Genomic DNA, 21,682 nt, shown 5'->3' with positions numbered 1-21,682 from the left:
TGGTTTCTCAGCTTCCTGCGCAGCTAGTTTTGTCAGCTTATGTCAGGTTCAGTTCTGTTGTTTTTGCCCTTATGCACCGCAGAGACCAGCCAAATGTTTAACTGCAAATGACAGACAGGATAAACTCTGAAGCCAGACTGAAATCTGCAGACCTACATGTACATTTGTTTTGCAGAGACTCACTGCAAGTGTTTAAAATCTCCCTGTTTGTTCGCATATTGAGAATAATTCATCTGATGAAATCGTTTCATCATGGAAAATGATTTTTATTCATAGGCTTACAAACATTTTTATCAGTGCTTCTTGCATTACGTATTGCATCAAGTTTACACAGTTAATTTATTTATTTTCTGCTGCTGCGGGTAGCCGTAAATGTACGATTTTATAATTGAGAAACTCTTAAACGGTAAAACAACAAACTCATATTTGTGTTATTTATAAAGCTTGAGTGTGTGGTTTAATTAAAAGTAAATGGGGGGTAATTTTGGAGCACCTCGGTAACAAAGGGGCCAACATTCGAGTTTATTTAGAGTGTAAAGACTGAGGATCCTCACCAACAGTACAGTAAAACACATATCTGCCTGAATGAACATGGTGGAAGTAAATAAATTATTGCCTTGACTGAACTGTAGCTGGATTAATACACCCTGGCAGAATCAGGCTAAGCTAAAGAATCGTTCATAACTGACAGCAAAGAACAGGAAGACTGTAATTTTGTTTGAACTGCCTTTTTTATATAATGTTTTTGTCCCTGTGTGTGTGTGAGAGAGTGTATACCCTTAGCAAAATATCTCATGAACCACTGGATGGATTTTAATGAAACTTTCAGGAAATAATCATTAGATGTACATTTAAAAAAGATTAACTTTTGGAGTCAGCTTGATGCAGGTTGGTAAACACAAAAATGGCTATAACTCAGTCAGCTTTACAGATATTTAGCTAACATTTGGTGTGGTAGTAGCTGAGCACTTTCCACAACACATTGTTTAAAACTTTGGCATTAATTGTTGGACTCAACCCTGTTTGTCTGCTGTAACTTTTAGAGTAAACCCAGTTCTACTAATCAAACCTTAGCAAACATTACAAAGAACTATTTTATTTGATTAGTTCAGAACTGCAAACTTTGTGTAGAGCTTATTCCAGAATTAAGACTCATATTACAAAAAATTACTTGATTTTTGCTGTTCAAAAATGTCTACAGTTTCATAATAAGCTGGCATACTTGTTTGTCTTTCACTATTTTTATGTAGAGTTTTGTTAAATGAAATGAGGATAAACTATGCAGCTAAAAGAAAGAAAAACACCAGCCGAGTTGGTGTGTGCGCTGAAGTATATTTGTGCCAATACAATCAATTTCCCAATGAGCCTTTTAACCGTTTTCACTTCATCAAAAGGTAAATGAGAGGACAACTGCTTGTTAACGTCGTGCCCTTTATTGCCGCTGTGAAATAGGATACTCCTTTGCAGAATTAATGACAGGCACACATTTGTGAACGTCTGTGTTGACCCCATTCATCAGGGTCCAGATTACAGGCCAACCACCCTGCAGTCAATAGTATTGACTTCTCTGCAGGATTACAGTATCTTTAACGTCTTTGTTGTCTTTGTCTAAAACAAAATTATCAGCTAAAAGAGACAGACAGATTTGCATGTCATGAAACTGTCATTTAAGACAAAAATCAATTAAAGTACTTGATACTGAGCATCGATTCAAGACTGATTAGTGAGCTTTGAGGGTTTTATGCTGGTTTAACAATTATTGCTTTTCTAGATCTTCATCTTCTAAACAAAAACAGGCTGCAGTAAAGGAGGCCGTGAAAAACAAACCTGTTTAATATACAAAATAAACGGAGAGGTTTTCTTCTTCGCTGCTGAAGTAAAAAAGAAATACCATGATACAGTTTGTTGGAGCAAACCACTAAAATATCTAAAGCTACGTGCTAAGAATAGTTAGCACTGTCCATTTTTTGTGCTTTGGACCCTGAAGCATTTTTATAACCATTATGCTTTGATTTTATGCAACAAGGAGACACTAAAAAAATGAAAAAACGCAAACTAACTTCTGACTTTTTGTTTGGTTAGAAGTTTGATCAGCAAAGGAAAGTTGTAGTAACAAAGTTTACCTCAATGAACAGAACTCAGATCAGTTTCTTTTCTCTTTAGAAAGTATTGTATTGTTTCAAGTGAAATGCATTCATTGTGCTTCAGTTCAAAAAATGTAATTTCTGGTGGAAGATGATGTAATTTTTGCAGCTATTAATAACACGTTTATCATGAAAATCAATGGCTAAAACAAAGAACCAGAAATATCTGCTATCGCTGGATATTAGAATATAGAGCTGAGGAAAGTAAGAGGATTTTGTTCTGAGCTGGCAGACACACAAGGTTTCAAGAAAGGGATTTTAATTAATGTTTCACTAATTAACAGTATGTGGATGAACAAAGAGGTGTTCTAACCTCAATGGCAAAGAGCCACCATCACAAGCTTGAGGTTGCAGTTTATTAAAAGTCACAAAAGGCATAAGACAATTTTCACCTTAAACACTAATTTGCATGACAAGTTTAAGCATGTTATTATCCTGTCTGAGCTCCTTCAGCTGACCCCATGAGGTACAGTTCATCCATACAAAAAAGAACAAATGTAACTCCAAAATATGTATACATACAGTCCAGTGCACATGGCCTGAAATGGGTAGAGGCTCATTCCCAGGAGCCATAATTAATATGCATGCACACATATTGGAGAGTGGACAAGCCAGGGTCCCTGCCTGATATCCCAAGGGACGTAACCTAGTTTTTCTGGGGACGGTGAGGGAGTGACAGCAGGAAATTTATATTTTCTACATTTCTTTTTGCCTCCTTCACAAACATTAAACCAAACATCTAATCAAACTTTGAGTTCGATCACACGGCAAAGACGGGAAACGTGCTCTCTTTCCCTCATTATTTTATATTTCTGAGGTCTCTCTGGGCGAACTGATCGATGGACAGAGAGGAGTCAGTTTTAGGAAAAAGTAGGAAATACTGGAACCTAAACAAATCAGCCAGCGAGGACAGACCACCAAATTAGGCAAAAGGGGCATTTTAGAGGCACCTAAGAAGTCAAAGGTAACCCTGAAGGAACAATAAAGCATCAAATCAGAGTGTCTGTTTGCAAAACTCCTTAATACTCAACAAAATGTTATCTTATCTTATCTGGCCCATAAGATTATTACCTCCTGTTTTCAGTGGCGTCTGTCTGTCTGTTAACAAAAAGTTACTGAAAAAGTGATGCATTTTCATGAAACGTCAAACATGGAAAAAGGAACAAGTTTGATGCTGGTCCGGTCAAAGTTCACGGTCACAGATCAGCTCTAACTCTGCAGCTGTATAACAGGAATAAACTCCACAGATGATCACTGTTGAATTCAAGGTGACAGGGTCAAAGGTCAAGGTCTGAGATGTGCTCTAACTCTGCAGCAGTGTAATGTAGGAATGTGAAACGGCACAGCTGGACACCTCGTGGGTCAAAGATGATGCCTGTTGATTTCAAGTCTCTACTGCTGGATATTTTGCTTCAAAAACTGAGCATTCTTGGTTAACAATTAGCCGTCTTTGAAGCCAAGAACATAAAGTTTGATTAATCTTTGACTGTTGCAGAAATTGTCGGTTCCTTTAAATCAGAACTCAAAACATTTGTGTTTAACGCAGCCTTGCCATAAAGGTGAAAACAAACCTTATCAGTTAAAAAACGAATGTTAATAATGATGTCCTTTTAAATATGATATAATTTGACATATCTGAAAACCAATGTCTTAAATGGATGCTATCAAACATTTAACAGAGCCTTTTCTTTTGTAGCCCCCAAAAATCTGGAACAGCCTCAGATGGTTGATCATGTTAAATCCGTGTTGGAAAGTTTAACTGACGTATTTATTTGCTTTTACTTTTGGTTTTATTATGTTTTCGTGTTTTATTGAAGTTTAACTTGTTGCTGAGTTCTTGACTTTAAACCCTGAAAAGCAATTTTGGTCAACTATGGTTGTTTTTGAATGGAAAGAAATCAACTTTGACTCGAATGCTCACAGTGAAGCATGGTGGTGGAAACATCATGCTGTGGGGGTGTTTTTCATCAGTTGATGCTGGGAAATTTATATAAATTTACAGTCAGAAATTTGGTGCTAAAACAGGCAAATGATTCGGGAAAGTCTCTCTCTCAGCTTTGTGGCAGTTTCTCTAATATGGCTCATATTTTTTCAATTTTTCATCGTAGGTAGGAGACTGTAACTGATAGCGGTACTTTTTTTTGGCATTTCCTGAGCTGAGGTCCCAAGTGAGTCAAAATGATACTATATGTTGAAGTGGAAACATTACAGAAAAAAAATTATTACATTCTTGCTGTCATCTTCAGCATCTCTGCAGCTTTATACATTTATAAAATTATTTGAAAATACCTCCTTTGTGCACATGGATCACATATTGTGTGCATGAATAATGAATGCATGTGTATTATTTGCAAATATGGATTTATGTATAGGGCTTTCTTTTCTCCACAGACCAGACTCTGTGGAGCTCTGTTGTTGAGGCTCCTCTGAAAAAAGATTTTCAACCCTTTTCTGTTTGCAGAGTCACTCAGTACAATAACCACTCCTGAGTCCTTTATGCTCCTCTTCATTTGTAAGTTACTTTGGATAAAAAGTCTCAGCTAAATCGATGTAATGTGATAAACTTACGCACACACACGCACACACACATTCACAGACGACATCTGTTCCTGCAGCTCCACACACTGATAAACAGCCGACCCGCCCATGTTAAGAGGAAACTGTCTGCCCGGGGAAAAGGAAGCTACTAAGTAAAACTTTGTCGATTTGGACTGTGCTGTTCTGTAACGTATCCTGTAATGGAAAAAATAAAAAATACATTACAAGGAATACAGACTGGGAGGTACTTTCACTTTTTTTGTACATGAAAAAAAAACAAAACACATAAACTAAGGCAACTCCTTCAGTGGTTTAAAGGAAAACATTTAAATATCTTATACTAGTGGTGTCCCTGCATGTTTTAGATCAGGGGTCTCCAATCCTGGTCCTCGGGGCCTCCATCCTGCAGGTTTTACTTGTTTCTCTGCTCCAACACACCTGATCTGAATCAATGGGTGATTAACAGGCTTCTGCAGAACATGAAGAGGTGATTTAACCTCTGAATCAGGTGTGTTGGAGCAGAGAAACAAATAAAACCTGCAGGATAGTGGCTCTCCAGGACCAGGATTGGAGACCCCTGTTTTAGATATTTCTCTGCTCTGACACACCTGATCTGAATCCTGGTGTGAACCTTCAGGCTTCTGTAGAACTTAATGCTGAAGAGCATCTAAATCATGCAGGATAGTAGCCCTCTAGGACCAGGATAAGACACCCCTGTTTTAGACTATCCAACATTAAAATCCATCTAAAAACCTTTTCATGTCTAATGGTGATTGCTCCACAACAACACAAGCAATCAAGCTTCAAAGAGGAGCAATAAACCTGCATTTTCACCTCAGTATCAACTAAGTCAAATTAAGGCCCTGTCCGCACAGTAACGATATTTTTTTATTGTTTCAGCCTTGTGTCCACACAGAAACAGTGAAACAGGAGTCCCTAAATGGTCATTTTTAAAACTGAGTTCCAGAATATTAAAATCTTTAAACTCCACTCTTTAATTTTCGTGCGGACGTCATAATCCCACCTCCTGCCTAACCGAAAGACCCCAAGTGTGACAAACGCAACAACTACAGTGACAGATTACAGATTACATGGCGAGTGAATATGAACATGTTCACGCATAATCAGATTACGTTTGTTCTGCGAAGGCTCGTTTTTCAACTTCAGCAAAAGCCATTGTATATGGAATTACTTCAACAAGCAGACAAGGCTGATGAACAATAACTTTGCCTTAAATAGAGCAAAGCGAAATTCCCTTAAACACAATATGCTGCACCATGTAGACATTAAAAAATGTGGTAAATGGGAATAGTTTTAATAGACAGAGAAATTGTCCACAGATTTCATTACTGCCAATACTGTCCTGCATGTTTGTGGTGTTGTAGTTTAATGTGATAAGAAGTAGAAAACAGTCCACAACAATTTATTCCTTTCTCTTTATTTACCATCCTCATTTAGTTTTGTTTTGTTCTGTTTACAGTTCGAATTATAGACAGTCTATTGTAATCGAAACAATCTGCGGTTTGTATTTATTCAGTCTAATTGATGTTTTGTTTCCTGCATTTGAAATATTTTTTGTTACAGCACCACATATATATATAGTTACTGCAGTGTTTTGAGTCATTTTCTATGTGGATGAAAACATTTCTACAAATGGTGCAATATTTAGGAGAGTATTTTTACAATCAACAGCAAAAAAAAGATTGTTTAAGACGAAAACGTTCCCGTGCGGACAAGACCTAAGTTAATGAAGCAGTGTATTAGTGCATTTTAAGCCAAGTTATTCTTTTCGTACAAGTTGTTTTGGTTCCTAAGTCTAACTAAAAACTGTACTTTTGGAATCTAACCAATAAGTCTTGAGGTTTAAGTTTAACCAAACAATGAGTGACACCAAAAGTCAAGACAAAAACAAAATGAGAGAAAATAAAAAACAAAGAAGTGGGAAAAAATCAGTTATTTTCACAATCTGATCTCTGAATTTAAGTTTCATGAGTGACGGCAGCATGGGGAAGCCTTGTGTAAGGGTTCATGTGCAGCTTGACTGTTTGTTTTCAAAGCTCTAATTGAGGAGGCCTTTCTGATGTCTAAGTGTTTAGTAAAGCTAGGTTTCCAACACAAGTTACCAAGGTTACAGACCCAGATAAAAAGGGATCCATCCATCCGTCCATTTATTCAACTCCTGTACCCACTTAATCTTGTTTAGTGTTGCAGGGAGCTGGTTCCTGAGAGGCGGCGTACATCCTGGACAGGTTGCCAGTCCATCACAGGGATACACAGAGACACACAAGACAAACATTCACACAAGCACTCAGTCCTAACGTCCATTTAGAATCCTAACCTAACCTAATATTTACTTTCTTTGGATTGTGGGAGGAAACCAGAGTACACAGGGACAACATGTAAACATCTCAAAGAGCAGACAAAATTATTTAACGCAAATCAAACTAATATCACTGCAAAAAAAAAAAAAAAAAAAAGCTTAACAAGGAGTTAATCAAAGTTGTAAAGGACCAGAAAAGAACAGCATTGTCGGTTGTTATCTGTGATGGACATGCATGATTAATAAGGGATTATATTTGGAGATTTGACTCCTCTGATTTGGACACATGACACAGAACAGATATACTTCTCGTATCAGATGCCTCAGAAGAGGATCTAACCCATTTATATTGGCCTCATTTAGCTGGGGATGCTGCTTGAGTCTGGAGGGGATGAAAACAATATTTGTGAACAAACAAGATGCGTCTGTGTGTTTAGAGGTGGGGGTGTTTTCCCACTGGGTCTATGCATTCGCTAGCTAGGCACAAACAGGTTGGAGCTTGTTTAGTGCTGACCCAGCTAATGATTGTCGTCTTGCTTTGAACTTAATTACTTGACGAGGAGCAGCTGTGCTCTTTGTGTACGTTTTCAAATCCAAAAGATTTCTAGCAGACAAGTGGCCAAACTCCAACCTTTAGGAGCCAGACACATGAAATGCTTTATGGATTTAGAAAGAAAATATGGAGAAAATCCATGAGGATTTGTTTTGTGTAGAGCACTCACTGTCCTTTGTTAGGCTGAACAGGCTGATTTGTGCAGAAGCCTGCTTTCAGCTCCTATATATTTTTCCACAAATGAACATCAGGCATAAAAATACAGACAAAAACCGGGGAGAAATACAATTTGACTAAATGGTAAACTGAGATACTCTAAAAATAAGTGGAATTATATTTTATTTGGAGGCCTCTGTTCTGGTATTACAAAGAGAAGAAAAAAACTGCAACAATAAAAACAAAATGATGCAGATTATTTAACGATTATTGTAAACTTTCAGTTTCTGTAGCATCTCTGTGGGCCCATCAGACGCTGTTACATCTGCAATGAAAGGCCTAGTATGCTTTGAATGAATATACCCACAACTAAAATCATCTCATACTGAGAAGCGTCCAGGCTTCCATTATCATTTCTGCTTTCCGGGTCACAGCAGTCACTGTGTGAGAGGCGGGGGACACCCTGGACAGGTCGCATGTCCATCACAGGCAGGGCCGTAGCTCCCATTGAGGACCCCGAGGTCCGGACCTCAGTGTTTCTCTGCTGTGTATATTATAAAAACATGAATCCAAACGAGGCTTTTGAACGGCGTGGTTCTCTGCGTAGCTCCACCAGTTCCCTGTAGGAGGCGCTGCAACTGTGTGCAGCTGCAGCACATGTCTACGAAGAAGAGCGCAGCTTTGCTACCTTACTGCTAAAATAAAGACCAGAAGAAGAAGAAGCGCCACTTACGGTGAAACACAACCGAGGGAACTCGCTGAAAATATTCTCCTTCAATTCCACGAAGCTGAAGTTGGTTTCNGATTCAGAAAATGGCTAAAGGGCGATTCCAGCTAATTTTTCCCTCCCTTCAGCATCTTTAATCTCCTCTAGTTAAAAAACTACAACACCTCACTGGTATTTGATAAAAAGGTGAAATCTCTGCTAAAATCTTGTGTTTTGAATCAACATTCATAGAAACTAATTCATGTCATTTCAGTGAGTCATCATGGTTGTGCCCTGAGTCCTCTGTTGCTTCAGATGAGGCTGATCCCCATGGATTTACAAACACACACAAATACATGTCATATACACATTCAAGTCACTTGTTTTAAATAAATGCTTCTATTTTAATTCAATTTTGGTCTTCATTGTAACTGATGTGCAGGGGGAGAATGAGTGGTTGACCTCAGTATTTTTTAAGTCTGGCTACGGTCCTGATCACAGGGCCACATAAAGACAAACACCTAGAGGCAATTTAGAGTTACCAATTAACCTAACATGCAAGCCTTTGGTCTGTGGGAGAAAACCCGCATGTGCAGAAGGGAGAACATGCAAACGCCACACAGACAAACCGGACCCTGCAGCAGCTCTAACATCTGTGAGTTACACAGAGTGGCAAAGTTTTAAAAACAGATCTTTCTCGATTATATGTCGTCGATCAGTCTCAGCTACTGATGCATCAAAATCACTGGAGATAGATTGTGTCCCCTGTCCATGTCACAGTCCCGCTCAGATCCACACCCTGAGGGGCCGTTAATTAGTTCAGAACTTTCCGTTTCTGAACTAATCTGTTGTGTTTCTGTTAAAATTAAAACTACAGACTCAGTCAAACCTTTCTTCCCAGACTGCACGCTGTTGTAAAAGCAGCAATAAATAGCCTATGTAATTTTCCCTGGGTGGGTTTGTTTGTTTGTTTTTTTTGTTGTTTGCTGTTGTGCTGTTGCCATGGTTACTCCAACAACCGACGTTCACCATCTACGACTTTGGATGCGGTGGGTTTTTTTTTTTTTTTTTGTCTTTCAAGTGAGAGGAAGGATCAGAAAGGTGCAGGAGTTTGCTCACCTTCAAAAAAAAAGCACCAGCTCTCAGCTACAATTGCTGTGTTGCCTAGCAACATATTGTGTAAAACTGCAGCCCGTGCTGTATTTAAATTGTGAGTCCGTTAATTCAGTCAAAAAATGTAAGGCTGTTTGTTTTGGAACCTAACTGTCATGATGCCAACAATTCATTTGTGTTTTTTTTCTGGTTGATTTCAGTAAAATTACCTTCTTTAAATTGTATGTTTATGGTAAATAATGTGTCGTTTCCGCCATCTGCAACTATAGAACTGAAATGTACTGTAGATTAAAAACATAATCTGTACCATGATGTTGTTTGTCATTTCTGGAAAAAGATGTAACATCCCACTGTGGGTCAAGAAACATCATCAGGTGGGGTCTTTAGATGATTTTTAGTAATCAAGTTCAATTTAAAATGATAATTTCTTCTAATTACAATAATTTCTTATGATAAATTTTAGACATATTTGCTCCCAGATAAAACAAACTATTATCATAAATAGATAAAAATGGTAAAATGCTTGTTGTGTTGTTTAAGTGCCTTATTACAAATAATTGTGTACTTTAACCAATGATAACTGGAGCCAGGGGCTGAAAAGTTTGCAATAAACTAAACTCCAGTTAACTATTCTGCAGAAAATGAAGCATTTAATGTATTGCAGCTTTAAGCAGCTTCAACCATAAAATACAACTTAAAAATAAAGCCTGTTAATTGAATCAGAAATCTGAATACTGGCTGCAGATTTTGTATTTTGAAACTTTTTTAAACCTCTTTCCTTTGCTATCTACCTTGTAGTTAGCTGATCATGATTTGGTTTCAGCAGAATGATGATTTTAAAAAACACAACCAGGTAAATCTTTGCTAGTGTAATGCTTAATGGGGTTTTATGATGGCTTAGTGTGGTAGAAAGCACATCTGGAAATAATGAGAATGCCTTTACCTTCTGAGACATTTGGTCAAATTTTAGAGCTAGATTAAGGGAATTCGTGTCTGCAGCGACAAGAGTTTTTCTGAACCAAACTTAAAAATCCATCAAGGAAATAAAAGTGGTTTTTTTTAAGTTTAAAACTGAAAAAATCAGGATGACATAGTCACTGACTGAAAAAATGTGAATAAGTTGCTGTTTTCAGGAAAAAAAAAATTGCTCAACGTAGCCTGCAGTGAGTTCAGAATTCTTCTCATAAAGGCAATTTTTGTGCTTCTTGTGCTAAAGCAGTTCAGTACAAAGAAAATGCAAAAGAACATTGATTAAATTAGCAGTCTGGCATGTTGGCCTCATTTCTTTGTGTATATTGTTTACAGGCACAATATTGCAATCAAAGCTCCAACTTCGCCCTTGGCTCATGAGTTTACCTGACTGGAGCATCTGTTCTTTAGAGAAAAAAACACTTTTATGCTCACTCATATGTTTTCTTTTTCAAAGAAACAGACAAACAGGAACTAATCTAAGGCTGATAAATAAACAGAAAGGCATACAGTATATACAGTATACAGTATGTACTTGCAGCAAAAAAATAATTACTCAAATCTGAGTAAAAGCTCAGAGTAAATCTTCCAAACTGCAACACCAATTCCAAGAAAAAAGTTGGAATGTTGTGTGAAATGTAAATTACCGTATGTTTCCCTAAAACGGTTCAATTTCTAAGCTTTAACACTTGATATGTTTCTTGTGTTTCGATGTGAATAAAATATGGGGTTCATAAGATCAGCAAACCATTGCATTCTGCTTTTATTTACATTTTACATCTTTTCAGAATTGGGATTGTACGAATTGGACCTAATTATGAAAAAATGCTTGCATGAATGTATGCTAATGAATCTAAACAGTTTGTGAAAGACTCAAACATACAGAAAAAGCAGAGCTAATCGTGGCTTGATTATAATATAATCTGATTATGTGTGAGCATGTTCATAATCGCACGGCACTGTGATTTGACACAGCTGACAAACAATAAAAGTTGGGTTTTTTTGTCTCAATTCGAGCCATGCCAAGCTGCAATTTCCTTTAGACGAGGAAAGCGAACCGTGAGGGATTTCCTGGCAGGAGAATCCAGCTTCCTCTTCTATAGATTTATCTAAGTGAATAATATAATATAGACGGGTTCGCTGTATCTCCGTCTAACCAACCCCAGTCTTATGTCACTGTAGATCTGGGTCACTACCCCCAAGTGTTTTCCACTGCTTTCATTAAACATTAACTGCATCTAAGTATATTTCTGTGTCTTCGCCTCTCCAAACTGCAGATCAGTTCCACTTGGGCTGAAAATGAGATACAAGGCAGTTGATATATTTTACCCCTCTGCTTTTGTAAAAGACAAGTACAGCTTATGCTTGTTTTAATCGTTTGGGCAGATTTTGTCCGGACAAAAAAGAAAAGTTGGCATTCAGGCTCGAACAATACTGCAGGTTTAGCAGATCTGCAAATCTAATTGCTTGAAAATCTGCTGTCATTCTGTCCATTTGTTCACTGCTAGGAGCTATTAAGAGGTAATTGCGCATAAGAAAAGAAAGGCAGGCAGAATTTAGAGAAAAAAGATTGAAAGTTCTCACCGAGGTTACATATTGTATGTCCCGGCACAGCTTTGTCTCCCGCGGAAAGTCGGCCAGATCCAGGAAGTTGTCCACCACCACTTGGCCTATCAAATCATGGCGAGAGAACCTGTCAAAGTCATAGACGCTGAAGTGCAGTTTACGGTTCGACAGCTCGGAGTATGCCACAGGGAAGAGAAACACCTCATCAAACACTGGGTTGAGAGTTTTGCGGTGCACCTTGGTTTGGTGCTTGTTTTTGCGGTCAGGCAGCAGGTAGATCTTGACGTAAGGATCGGAGGTCCCTGAGAAGTCCTTGGCTGGCAGGTCCTGGGCCTTGTGGATCTTTACAATCAGCTGCTCCAGATCAAAGTCAAATTTCAGGATGAAGTAAAGGCGCCCACAGCTGTTGGTCCGACGGCCATCTTCTGCATCCACTGACCGCTGCTTGTACAGTTCTGGTTTGATCCGGCCCAAACCGGACAGGGAGTCCTGGCGCTGGAACTGAGCGGGGTTGAAGTCAGGATTGGACAAGTTCATCTGACGACGTATGGAGTTGTGCCTGTCGGAAAGCAGTTTGAACTTGTTTTGTGTCGGAACTAAATAAATTTACAAAGAACATTCTCTAAACTTAATTTCTCTGCATTAGTGTTCCCTAAAGATCGATGTCAGCTACCTGATGATGCATTCATCACCTGTACTCAACTCAGCAACAAAAACTGGTTTAAATTTTCAGGTACTAACCGCACAGACGATGTGGGCTCAGTAATCTGTCTTTGAACCCTGTCCCTGGCCAGAGTGTGAACCTGGTTTTTCTCCACCTTGGTCTGGGTCTCCAGTGGGATGTCAGGCGAAGTGTGGCTTATCTTTAGGGCTGATTCTGGAACAGCCACAGCCGACGGGGGGCCCGGAGGCTCCTTAACACAGCCATCCTCGCTGTACTCCCTTTCCTCCCCGTCCACCTAAAAACAAACAAACAAACAAGGTTAATTAAAGAGGACCTAATAAACATGACTATATCCTTATCAATCTTTAAAATCATGATTCTCATCTCACTTATTTAAAATATTTGTCTTTAACTTATCTTCCAAGATTCGTGAACATATTCCTGGTGCATTTCCTACAATAATTAAAACACTTTATGTTAAATTTTAGTCTCATTCCTTGATAAACGGTTTCTCTTTCTTCTGGTTAGTCTTTAGGGAAATATGTTGCATTTATACATATTTTGAAATCAGAATCAGAAACTTTTTTTTTTAAACACAAGCACAATGTAATTGCTCTTCTGGAAAATACTTTAAGATGGACAAGACCAAAAAATATAAATCCATAGTGCAAATAAAAAGTGGGATGTTACGGATAATGAAAACTGAGCATCGTAGTGGAAGAGTGTGATCAGATTTGTGAAATACTGTGGTGGTATCATGGTGTGGGCTGTATTGTTGCTAAAAATACCAAAATGAAAGGTTCACAGAAGAAATTCCACAAAAAATCTCGACTGAAACTATTTTTTTTTATAGAAATGAGCTAAAATCATCAAAGACGATGTTTGTGACTGGTCAAATTTGACCTTAGCTTTGAAGATTGGTAGCAATATTTGACAACTTTCCTTAATTTGTTTACTCATGAGCCAAAATGTCCAGCTGTTGCTGTGAAGAAATTTATAATATTACCTTAAAGTTGCTCAAACACCACTATGTTAAGTCTCACTTCTTTCTTACCTCTGTGAGGACGGGTTGTTGGTCTCCTCCCAGGAAGTGCGCCCCCTTGAGGACATCTGGGAGGAAGCGGCCACTCAGTGGCACCCAGCACAACTTCCACGAGACGAAGAGGGAGACGCTGAAGAGCGCCAGACCACAGGTGGTGACCAGCAGGGACAACAGACTAATGGACACATCTACGGAGAAAGGACAGGTGCTCGGTGAAGAGGCGACGCAGCTCTGCCAGCGAAAACTGTTGGCACAGACAAGCCTACAGCGGAGCTCCAAGGGAGGACAGACTGTGTTTATTCTCAGTTCTAAACGAGAATAAAAAAGTGAAGCATTTTCTCCCTGAAGGCAAGTGTATCACCAAGTCAAAACAGAAAAAAACCCAACCATCAACAGCAGAACATAATTATTACTGTTTAAGACCAATTTGCCTGGTTATAAATTTGTTAGAATTAGTTTTGCTCGTTTTTCTTCCCATATCTGTGAAATAGTGCAATTTTCTTTGTCATTACAAGCTTTATGAAGCATGTGAAAGAAACTCAGTGAAGATAAAATAGACACTTTTAAGCATCATTAAACTTTTGTTGTTACATTTTCATCTTTATGTCGGCAATTTAACTCCGTGCCATCCGTTATTTGATCAACCATTTGTGTTCGGAGCAACTGGGTCTGATCAGATCAAACCTGTAACGATGTGCAGAACGTCAGCATTGCTTCCTTTTTGAGAAGACATTCTGTTTACATTTTGGTGGAATAACTGTGAGCAAAAAAGCACAAATACATGCAGAAACTTCTAATAAGCTTGTGTTATGTAATGCGTGAGGCTCCTGCGGTGCTTTGATGTAGTTGTTGTCACTTGGTTTACACAGAGCCAAGTTGCAAGAAAAGTTTCCTTAGGACACTAAACAGATAAAGCAGATAGGTTCAACTGTAAGCTTAAATAAATGCAGTTCAGTTCTATTTTGTGTGATTCCAATTCACTACAAAAGTTATTTTAGGCGACTCCAATCCAGTTATGATCTATTTTATTCAAAGTAAAAGCACCTCAGTTCAACCCAATTATAATACAGTTCCATTTATTTTATTTAAAATAAAAGTAGTCTAATTTCAATTTATCTCAGATCTAAAAGCGAGTTTGAACTCAGTTTAGTTCTTTTATTTTTATGCAACAGACTGCATCAAATCTTCACTTTGATTCAATGCTCTATCAAATATTTGTGCAGCGCCGTGACCCCAAAGCTAACTCCATGTATGTGCAAATGTCCTTAAATGATTCAGATTCTGATGAGCCTGCATGCTGAACAACATGCAAACACAGAGAGAACTCCAGCAGAATCAAACTCAAAAACAAGAGGCCGCTAGCCCTGAGTGGGAGGTTGAGGGACAGGATGAATGCCCAAATGCAGATTTTATTCATATAATGCCAATTTGTAAAACGTAATCTTCACAACACCAACAGATAAATAAATTTGAGACCTCAGTTTTATTCAAACCTTTGTTCTAAAACTGTGTGGGACGGAGGACGACGGCGAAGAGGAGAATTCCTTTACAAGAATCCAGCAGAGCCCAACTCAGAGAGAAGAGCTGCTTGCCTCCACCAGCACCAACCAGCACACCGCGCTCAGGCTCCTGATCAGTTTGTGGTGCCTGCAGATCTGCACATGTGCATCCAGCACTGAGGACATCCTGGGCCTCTATAGTGTCCACATAGTGGACCACGTTCCACAAGGTTGGCATCAAAGAGAGATTATAAATCTTTAAAGCATCTAATGGTGACTTTAACAACATGTAGATTACGAATGCAAACAAATGAGTGAAATAAAACCCTTGTCATGTCCTGTGACATAAATGGTAATATATTGTGCATGTATTAGGTTAAAGTTACAGCGTGCTACAGCCTAAGAATCACCTGTGCCATGTTGCCTTATCATAACCACATTGTTGTTTCCGTTGGTGTCTCTTTCACAGGTGAGTACAAAAGGAGAGGCTCAAACAGCGGTTATCTTTTAGCCTCAGTTAGAACTACACATATATAGCATCTGCTTTGTGTTTCATATGAAATAATGTTTAATGCATTTGTCCCTGTTCAGTAAACCTCAGTATTAAAAATATTACTGGGTAAGTTTCAGAGGTTTAGAGTCTTTTTTTGTGAAGGACTGAAGAAAGTTGTAATCGTCCCGCTGCTGTCTTGACACTGCTGGTGGAGTATTGCTTTGTTGTTTTGAGGTTCGTCCAGCATATGAGCACCCATGAGCCTCGGCTACAGCTGCTATTTCACAACCAGCAACACCTTTGCGTTGCTCAAACATCCTGAATCCAAATACTGCTACTGCTTGCATAGCGTAGCATGAGATTGTACAGTACTATTGCTGGGTCACAGCTACGTTAGCTTCATTATTAGGGCGTGCATGTGAGGCGTATGGGTCGTTTCAAAGTTGCCTTTATACCATGAAAGCTTTGAGCATGACAGATGAATCTGTGGACACCTGGCATTGCTGAAGATTCTGCTACATGTGGTAGAGTTTCAGATACGTAAAGAGGAAATGTGATGTTTTTTTTCTGCAGCAGCGCACCTGAATGCATCTAGAGCAGGGGTCTCCAATCGTGGTCCTGGAGCGCCACCATCCTGCAGGTTTTACTTGTTCCTCTGCTCCAACACACCTGGTTTGAATCAATGGGTGATTAACAGGCTTCTGCAGAACATGAAGAGGTGATTTAACCACTGAATCAGGTGTGTTGGAGCAGAGAAACAAGGAAAACCTGCAGGATGGTGGCCCTCCGGGACCAGGATTGGACACCCCTGAAAGGTCGACGTACAAACACTCCAAAACAACTTCATGATTTATGACAACACATGTCTGAGAAATCAGCATGGAAAATGAGGAGCTTGTGGCTTCTGGTGAGTTTCTGTTAAAAACACTATAATTTAATGATTTTTGAGTGAAAACAATCTGTCAGGATCGGTGGTTTGTTTTGTTTTTCTTTTGTTTTGGAAGCCTGCCGCTTCCCACTTCCTCCACCAGATGCCGCCTAGGAGCAGAGCCCCTGGAGAAGCGTGTGGTTGAACCCGGAGACACACCTGTGGCGCATTTGCTGACTGAGGCTGGGGATATTTAAGAAGCGGCGAGCTGACACTTCCTTGCCTGAGTGTTTGTTCACCTTGGTAACAAATCGTTCCAGAGTAAGGCCCGCTGTGTATCTTCCCGAGATAATCGCCTCCTGTGTTTGTTCCTTCTCGTCAGGTCTACCTGGATTCCTCCGGAGTTTTCTCGAGAGAAAAGTTCTGTGGATCGTTTGTTCCGGACCACGACCAGCCGCCAGCTCGCTCCCCACTCAGTCTGTCTTACCTGTCCGCCCTCCAACGGTTCACTACCTCTCCACGCCGCCCTGGGTCTGTCGCTGCTCCTAAGTGAGCTTCCATCTGTTCCTAGTAAGCCTTTCTCTCCTCTACATATATATATTTATATGTTCCTCCACCTCCCAGGAGTCTAACCGCTTCCTCTCGTTGACAGTGGCTGAACTGGTTATCCCTTCCTGACTTCTGCTCCGTGTTTTTCTCCCCAACCCTGTCCCCTCTGTTCAATAAACTTTATTATTGTTTGCATACGCGTCTCCTGATTGTGTTCGTGCATGTGGGTTCGTAAACTGGAACCAAACATGACACAATCATATTGCTGCATATCCTTTTTTTATTGGTCGTTATTAGACTCCATCTCTATGGAGGAGCTACAAAATATCCACAAGTGGACTTAATGAGATCATCAAACATGAGTGATGTTATCCATTAACAGAGGAGAGGTTTTTCCTTTTAACAGCTGGGTAATAGCACAGCATAGAGTCAGACGGATAATGCTCACTGAGACGTCTTTCTTTGGCAGCAGACTCTCAGAAAGTCATCTAAAAAGCGAGGCTGAAACTGTCTGCTGAGGTAAGAAGCTTTTCAGAAGAATGGTTTCAAAGATGACAGCGTTCTCTGCATCTACCACTCTGGCCTGTTTTCTTTGCTGCTCGTCATCCTGAATCAGATTCAACAGAAAGAGAAAACGCCTGAATATTTCAGCAGGTTCTTTAATAAAGCATTAATATCAGAGATCCGGGTTCTACCTTCTGACATAGAGAATAATGTGCTGCATTTAGTGTAGCTGTAAACAGTGCAGAGTTAATTACCTGTCCAGTCTGAAAGCTGTTTCTAATAAAATGACAGAAATTAACTTGCCAAACAGTTGATTTAGTTCTTCTGGTTAAAGAGATTATTTTGTTTTTCAGAGTTTGCTGTAAATCAGTGAAAGCTGCTATTTGCATTTTGTTAATTATAATATCACTGCAATCAGTTTTATTATTTCTGTAACATCTAGCAAAGTTCAAAGACTGTCTTCACAGCAGCAGGGGAAAAACAGTAATCCAATCAAAGATATTTAAACAGCTTTAAATCAAAAACAAAGGGAATGAGCGTGTTTTAAACAGACAGTAGTTACTGTTTTCATGTTGTTTTGCATAAATGATTCACAGAAAAACAGCATTAAAATATTAAAAAATGCAGAAATTTCTAAAACACACAGTGAAATCTTAATTTACTTGCGACCTGTCCACCTCTGGAGATCGGCACCGGCTGGAAAAAGGAAAAGCGGCTAAAAGAAATTAGATGGATAGAAGGAAATTTTCAGTTTTGAATTGCAAATTCCAGCAGTGTTGGTGCAGAAAGGTGAGCTGCATGCGAGAGGAGAGCCAGAAGCAAATGCTTTAGCTTTTCAAGGGAACTCGGAACCTGAACCACCAATCAGATTTAAATCCCTTCGGTATGGCTGTGTGCCGAGAGTAAAGAGGCCTGAATAATTTAAGAAACTTGTAAAGTGGGGAAACAATGTATAACACGTGTACGATGTGTTACAGTCAAGGACAATACCTGCTAAATCAAGCCATGCTGTATTACCTGTAATTAAATTGCATGAGATGCAGAGATTAGGGTGTTGAACGGTCTCCATAGCAACTATCACTGGTTTCTTCAGCAAACCAGGTGGTCGTGAACGTGGATCACGTGAGGCCGTGAACGGTTTTATCCCATTTTATTCATCCGTCCGTTCGGTTTCTTTCCCGTGCAGGGTCACAGGGAGCCGGTGTCTAACTCCAGCATCACTGGGCGAGAGGCAGGGGACACCCTGGACAGTCCACCACAGGGACACATCGAGACAAACGACACATTCTCGCTCACACCTTGTCGTTCTTGTAAGTGTAGTACTTCTGGTTACTGTAAAAGTGAACAAAATGTTTGAGTGCCGTTCACTAAGCTGGGGTTTCATCAAGTTCGGACTGAGGTTCATTTTTAGGTTTTAATTTTCAAACTTTTGCTGTAAAATTTGTGGAAATAACGCGGCATTGTCGCTGCGAAATGAAAAAAGTCCTCATATTGTTTATGGATGACCTTGAACACCTCTCAGTGAGACAGATCAACAGACGTCTGACAGATTGCATTCCTGATTCTGGAAAGCAATTCTTCTTTTTGTCAGCAGAGAGTGGAACTTGTTAGCAGCACTAGAAGAAGAATAACAGTTCTACAGCGCTGCAGTTCTTTGGTTGGAAAAAAAAATCTCATAAAAGATGTTAAAAATGTTTGCAGAGCTGAACAAAACGGACACGACACTGGATTCAAAACATGTATTCACCAAGTAATTTGAACAGAAACTTCCTCAACAAAAACATTCTTCATCAAAAAAGCATTCCTTAAAGGACTGCATGTCGCCCGCCACCTTAAAGGCCACAGTTTTTAAGGAAGATCTTTGGCAATCTATGAGCACTTAGTGGAAATTTTAAGGATTACTCTCAGCTACTACCTCACCAAATCTTAACTCGACGCCTGTAAAGCTTTTCCAAGGTCAGTTAGCTGCTGCGATCATTTTGATTCAGGTTCTAAATGTACAGCCAGAGATTACTTTCTGAACGTTTCAATAAAATTATATATTTTGCTAACAGACAGACATTCACACACACACAGGAGTCCTCCTTTATTGGCAGCAGACTGTCAGGTTTTTGTTTTGGCAGTGTGTTTCTTTTTGTATTTAGTATTTTGTTTCTAGCTTCTTTATGGTTTTGGTTTATTGTCTTTGTTGGTTTCATGTCATTATTCCCCACCTATCCTTAGTCTGCTCCTGTTTATCTGCCACGCCCATCACCACCTGTCAGCAGTTGTTATCACTCACCTGTGCCCACTTCACCTCGTTATCCTCAGTGTTTAAAACCCGGTCACTTTCTCCACTACCCCGCTGCTTCATTGTCATCTGGTCGTCTGGCCGTTTGGCCGTCTGGCCGTCTGGCCTTGCCTTTGTGTTTTGTGTTGGATTTTTGTTTTTTTGGTTATCTTTTATTTTAATAAATTAGTTATTTTTTTCAAAACGAGCCTGCGCTCTGGGTTCGCCTCCATCTCCACCGGCCGTGACACAGACAAAAAAATTTTAGGGAAAACTCTAAAGTTTTATATTCTCATTTCAGCTGGAACACAATCAGCACTAAAACTTCTAAAACAAGACAAGAACAGGTGTGTTTTATGTGTGTTTCTCCTCATACTAGTAGTTTAGCATTCACGTATAAATATTTTTATTTTGCATCAGCTTTTCTCTAAATTTTCGAGTTGAAATATATTTAAAAACGCTGTGATTCCTTAATATTTTTGATCTGTTAGAACCTTCTGTCACTTTTCGTGTCCTCTTGCAGGCTGCAATCAAAACAGCCAGGATGACATTCTGCAACGACGCAGCCAATTAATTGGATTCTGTTAATCAGTAAGCTCACTCCTCTCTGAAGGAAGTCGACAATTATAATTAAAAAGGTTAGAGAGGTTTTATGATGAGTCTGCGGCGGCCGGGGTTGTTTTTGTTTTTATTTTTTTTGTTTTTTTATGTGACAAATACAGACACAACAAGAACAAAAATCCTCTGGGATGTAAGTCAGAGCAGAAAAGGTAAAGGGAAAATGCTTTATGGGTTTCTAGCTTTAAAAAAGTGCTCTGAATTATATTATTTAATATTCTTTTACAATAACACAAAGCAGCAGATAAAATTATGCAAATTTACTAAGTTGTTCTCTTTGTTTGTCAGTCAATAACTTCAAAAACTTATTTTTTTAAAGTATTTTGAGACGGTACAGCTACACTGTAAATTGTTTTTGTTCAGTGCATTAAGGAAAAGCTTAATTGCAATTAATAAAATCAAATGGAAATTACGTTTTGAGCTGAGTCAGCATCTGAGGCACACGGATGCTGACTGGATTCAGTGTCATTTTGAAAAGTAAATACATAAATAAATAGGTTAGGTCTAAATGCACTTTCAGAGCTCTTTACAGAGTTTCTCATTCACCCATTCATACACACTCTATTCACACTAAATCAGCTTTAAAGCCCCAAAGTGATCTGAAACACTCAGGGCTGCTTTTACTGATTTGCACTAAATCTCCTTCTGTTGAGCAAATGTGTAAACAAACAACATCCTGATGAACATGAAGGATTTATTTTTTATATAGACTTTTTATTTATATATATCATGTCAGAAAAGGGGGGCGGAGGAAAAGAAAACTGAGACCAGGCGGGACTAGAACCTGGACTGTTTTATTTTGTTTTAATTCCATAAATAATGATAATGTATAGCACTCTGTGTTGTATACCTGAAGCTTCATTCAGACCCTCCAGGATGTTGCTATGTTGCAATCGCAACTATTAATGCAAAATCAAGCAAACCCTGTGAAATCGCAACTTTTTGCATCTTTGTCCAAAACACCATAACTTTCCCGCAACTTTAACCCAATATTTATTGTTTCTAAAGTGATTCTCCACCGTTTCTGCAGTCTAGTCTCTTCTTTGTGGGTTTGTGTAGCGTGGAATACAAAATAACCCCAAATAACTCAGGAAGAAGACACGTGACGTCA

General features: G+C 39.1%; 1 protein-coding gene and 1 long non-coding RNA gene across 2 annotated transcripts in view; one reads left to right on the top strand and one right to left on the bottom strand.

The window, feature by feature from the left end:
• The window catches only part of syt9b (synaptotagmin IXb), a 49,568-nt gene that overhangs the window by 17,534 nt on the left and 10,352 nt on the right, over window positions 1-21,682 (bottom strand). Inside the window, exons 2-4 of the mRNA XM_017428938.3 lie at window positions 13,784-13,959; window positions 12,807-13,024; window positions 12,084-12,624 (exon numbers count right to left, since the gene is read on the bottom strand). Coding sequence (XP_017284427.1) covers window positions 12,084-12,624; window positions 12,807-13,024; window positions 13,784-13,959 — 935 coding nt within the window. The remainder of the gene's footprint in view (window positions 1-12,083; window positions 12,625-12,806; window positions 13,025-13,783; window positions 13,960-21,682) is intronic.
• LOC119617486 lies at window positions 16,730-17,375 on the top strand. The gene is made up of 2 exons (XR_005233784.1): window positions 16,730-17,201; window positions 17,284-17,375. It is a non-coding gene; the product is annotated as an uncharacterized LOC119617486 (long non-coding RNA).

This window comes from Kryptolebias marmoratus, linkage group LG11, assembly GCF_001649575.2.
Source record: "Kryptolebias marmoratus isolate JLee-2015 linkage group LG11, ASM164957v2, whole genome shotgun sequence".
Classification (NCBI taxonomy): Eukaryota; Metazoa; Chordata; class Actinopteri; order Cyprinodontiformes; family Rivulidae; genus Kryptolebias; species Kryptolebias marmoratus.
The sequence above is the reverse complement of the archived record's forward strand: the minus strand, read 5'-3'. Positions and strand labels throughout refer to the sequence as shown.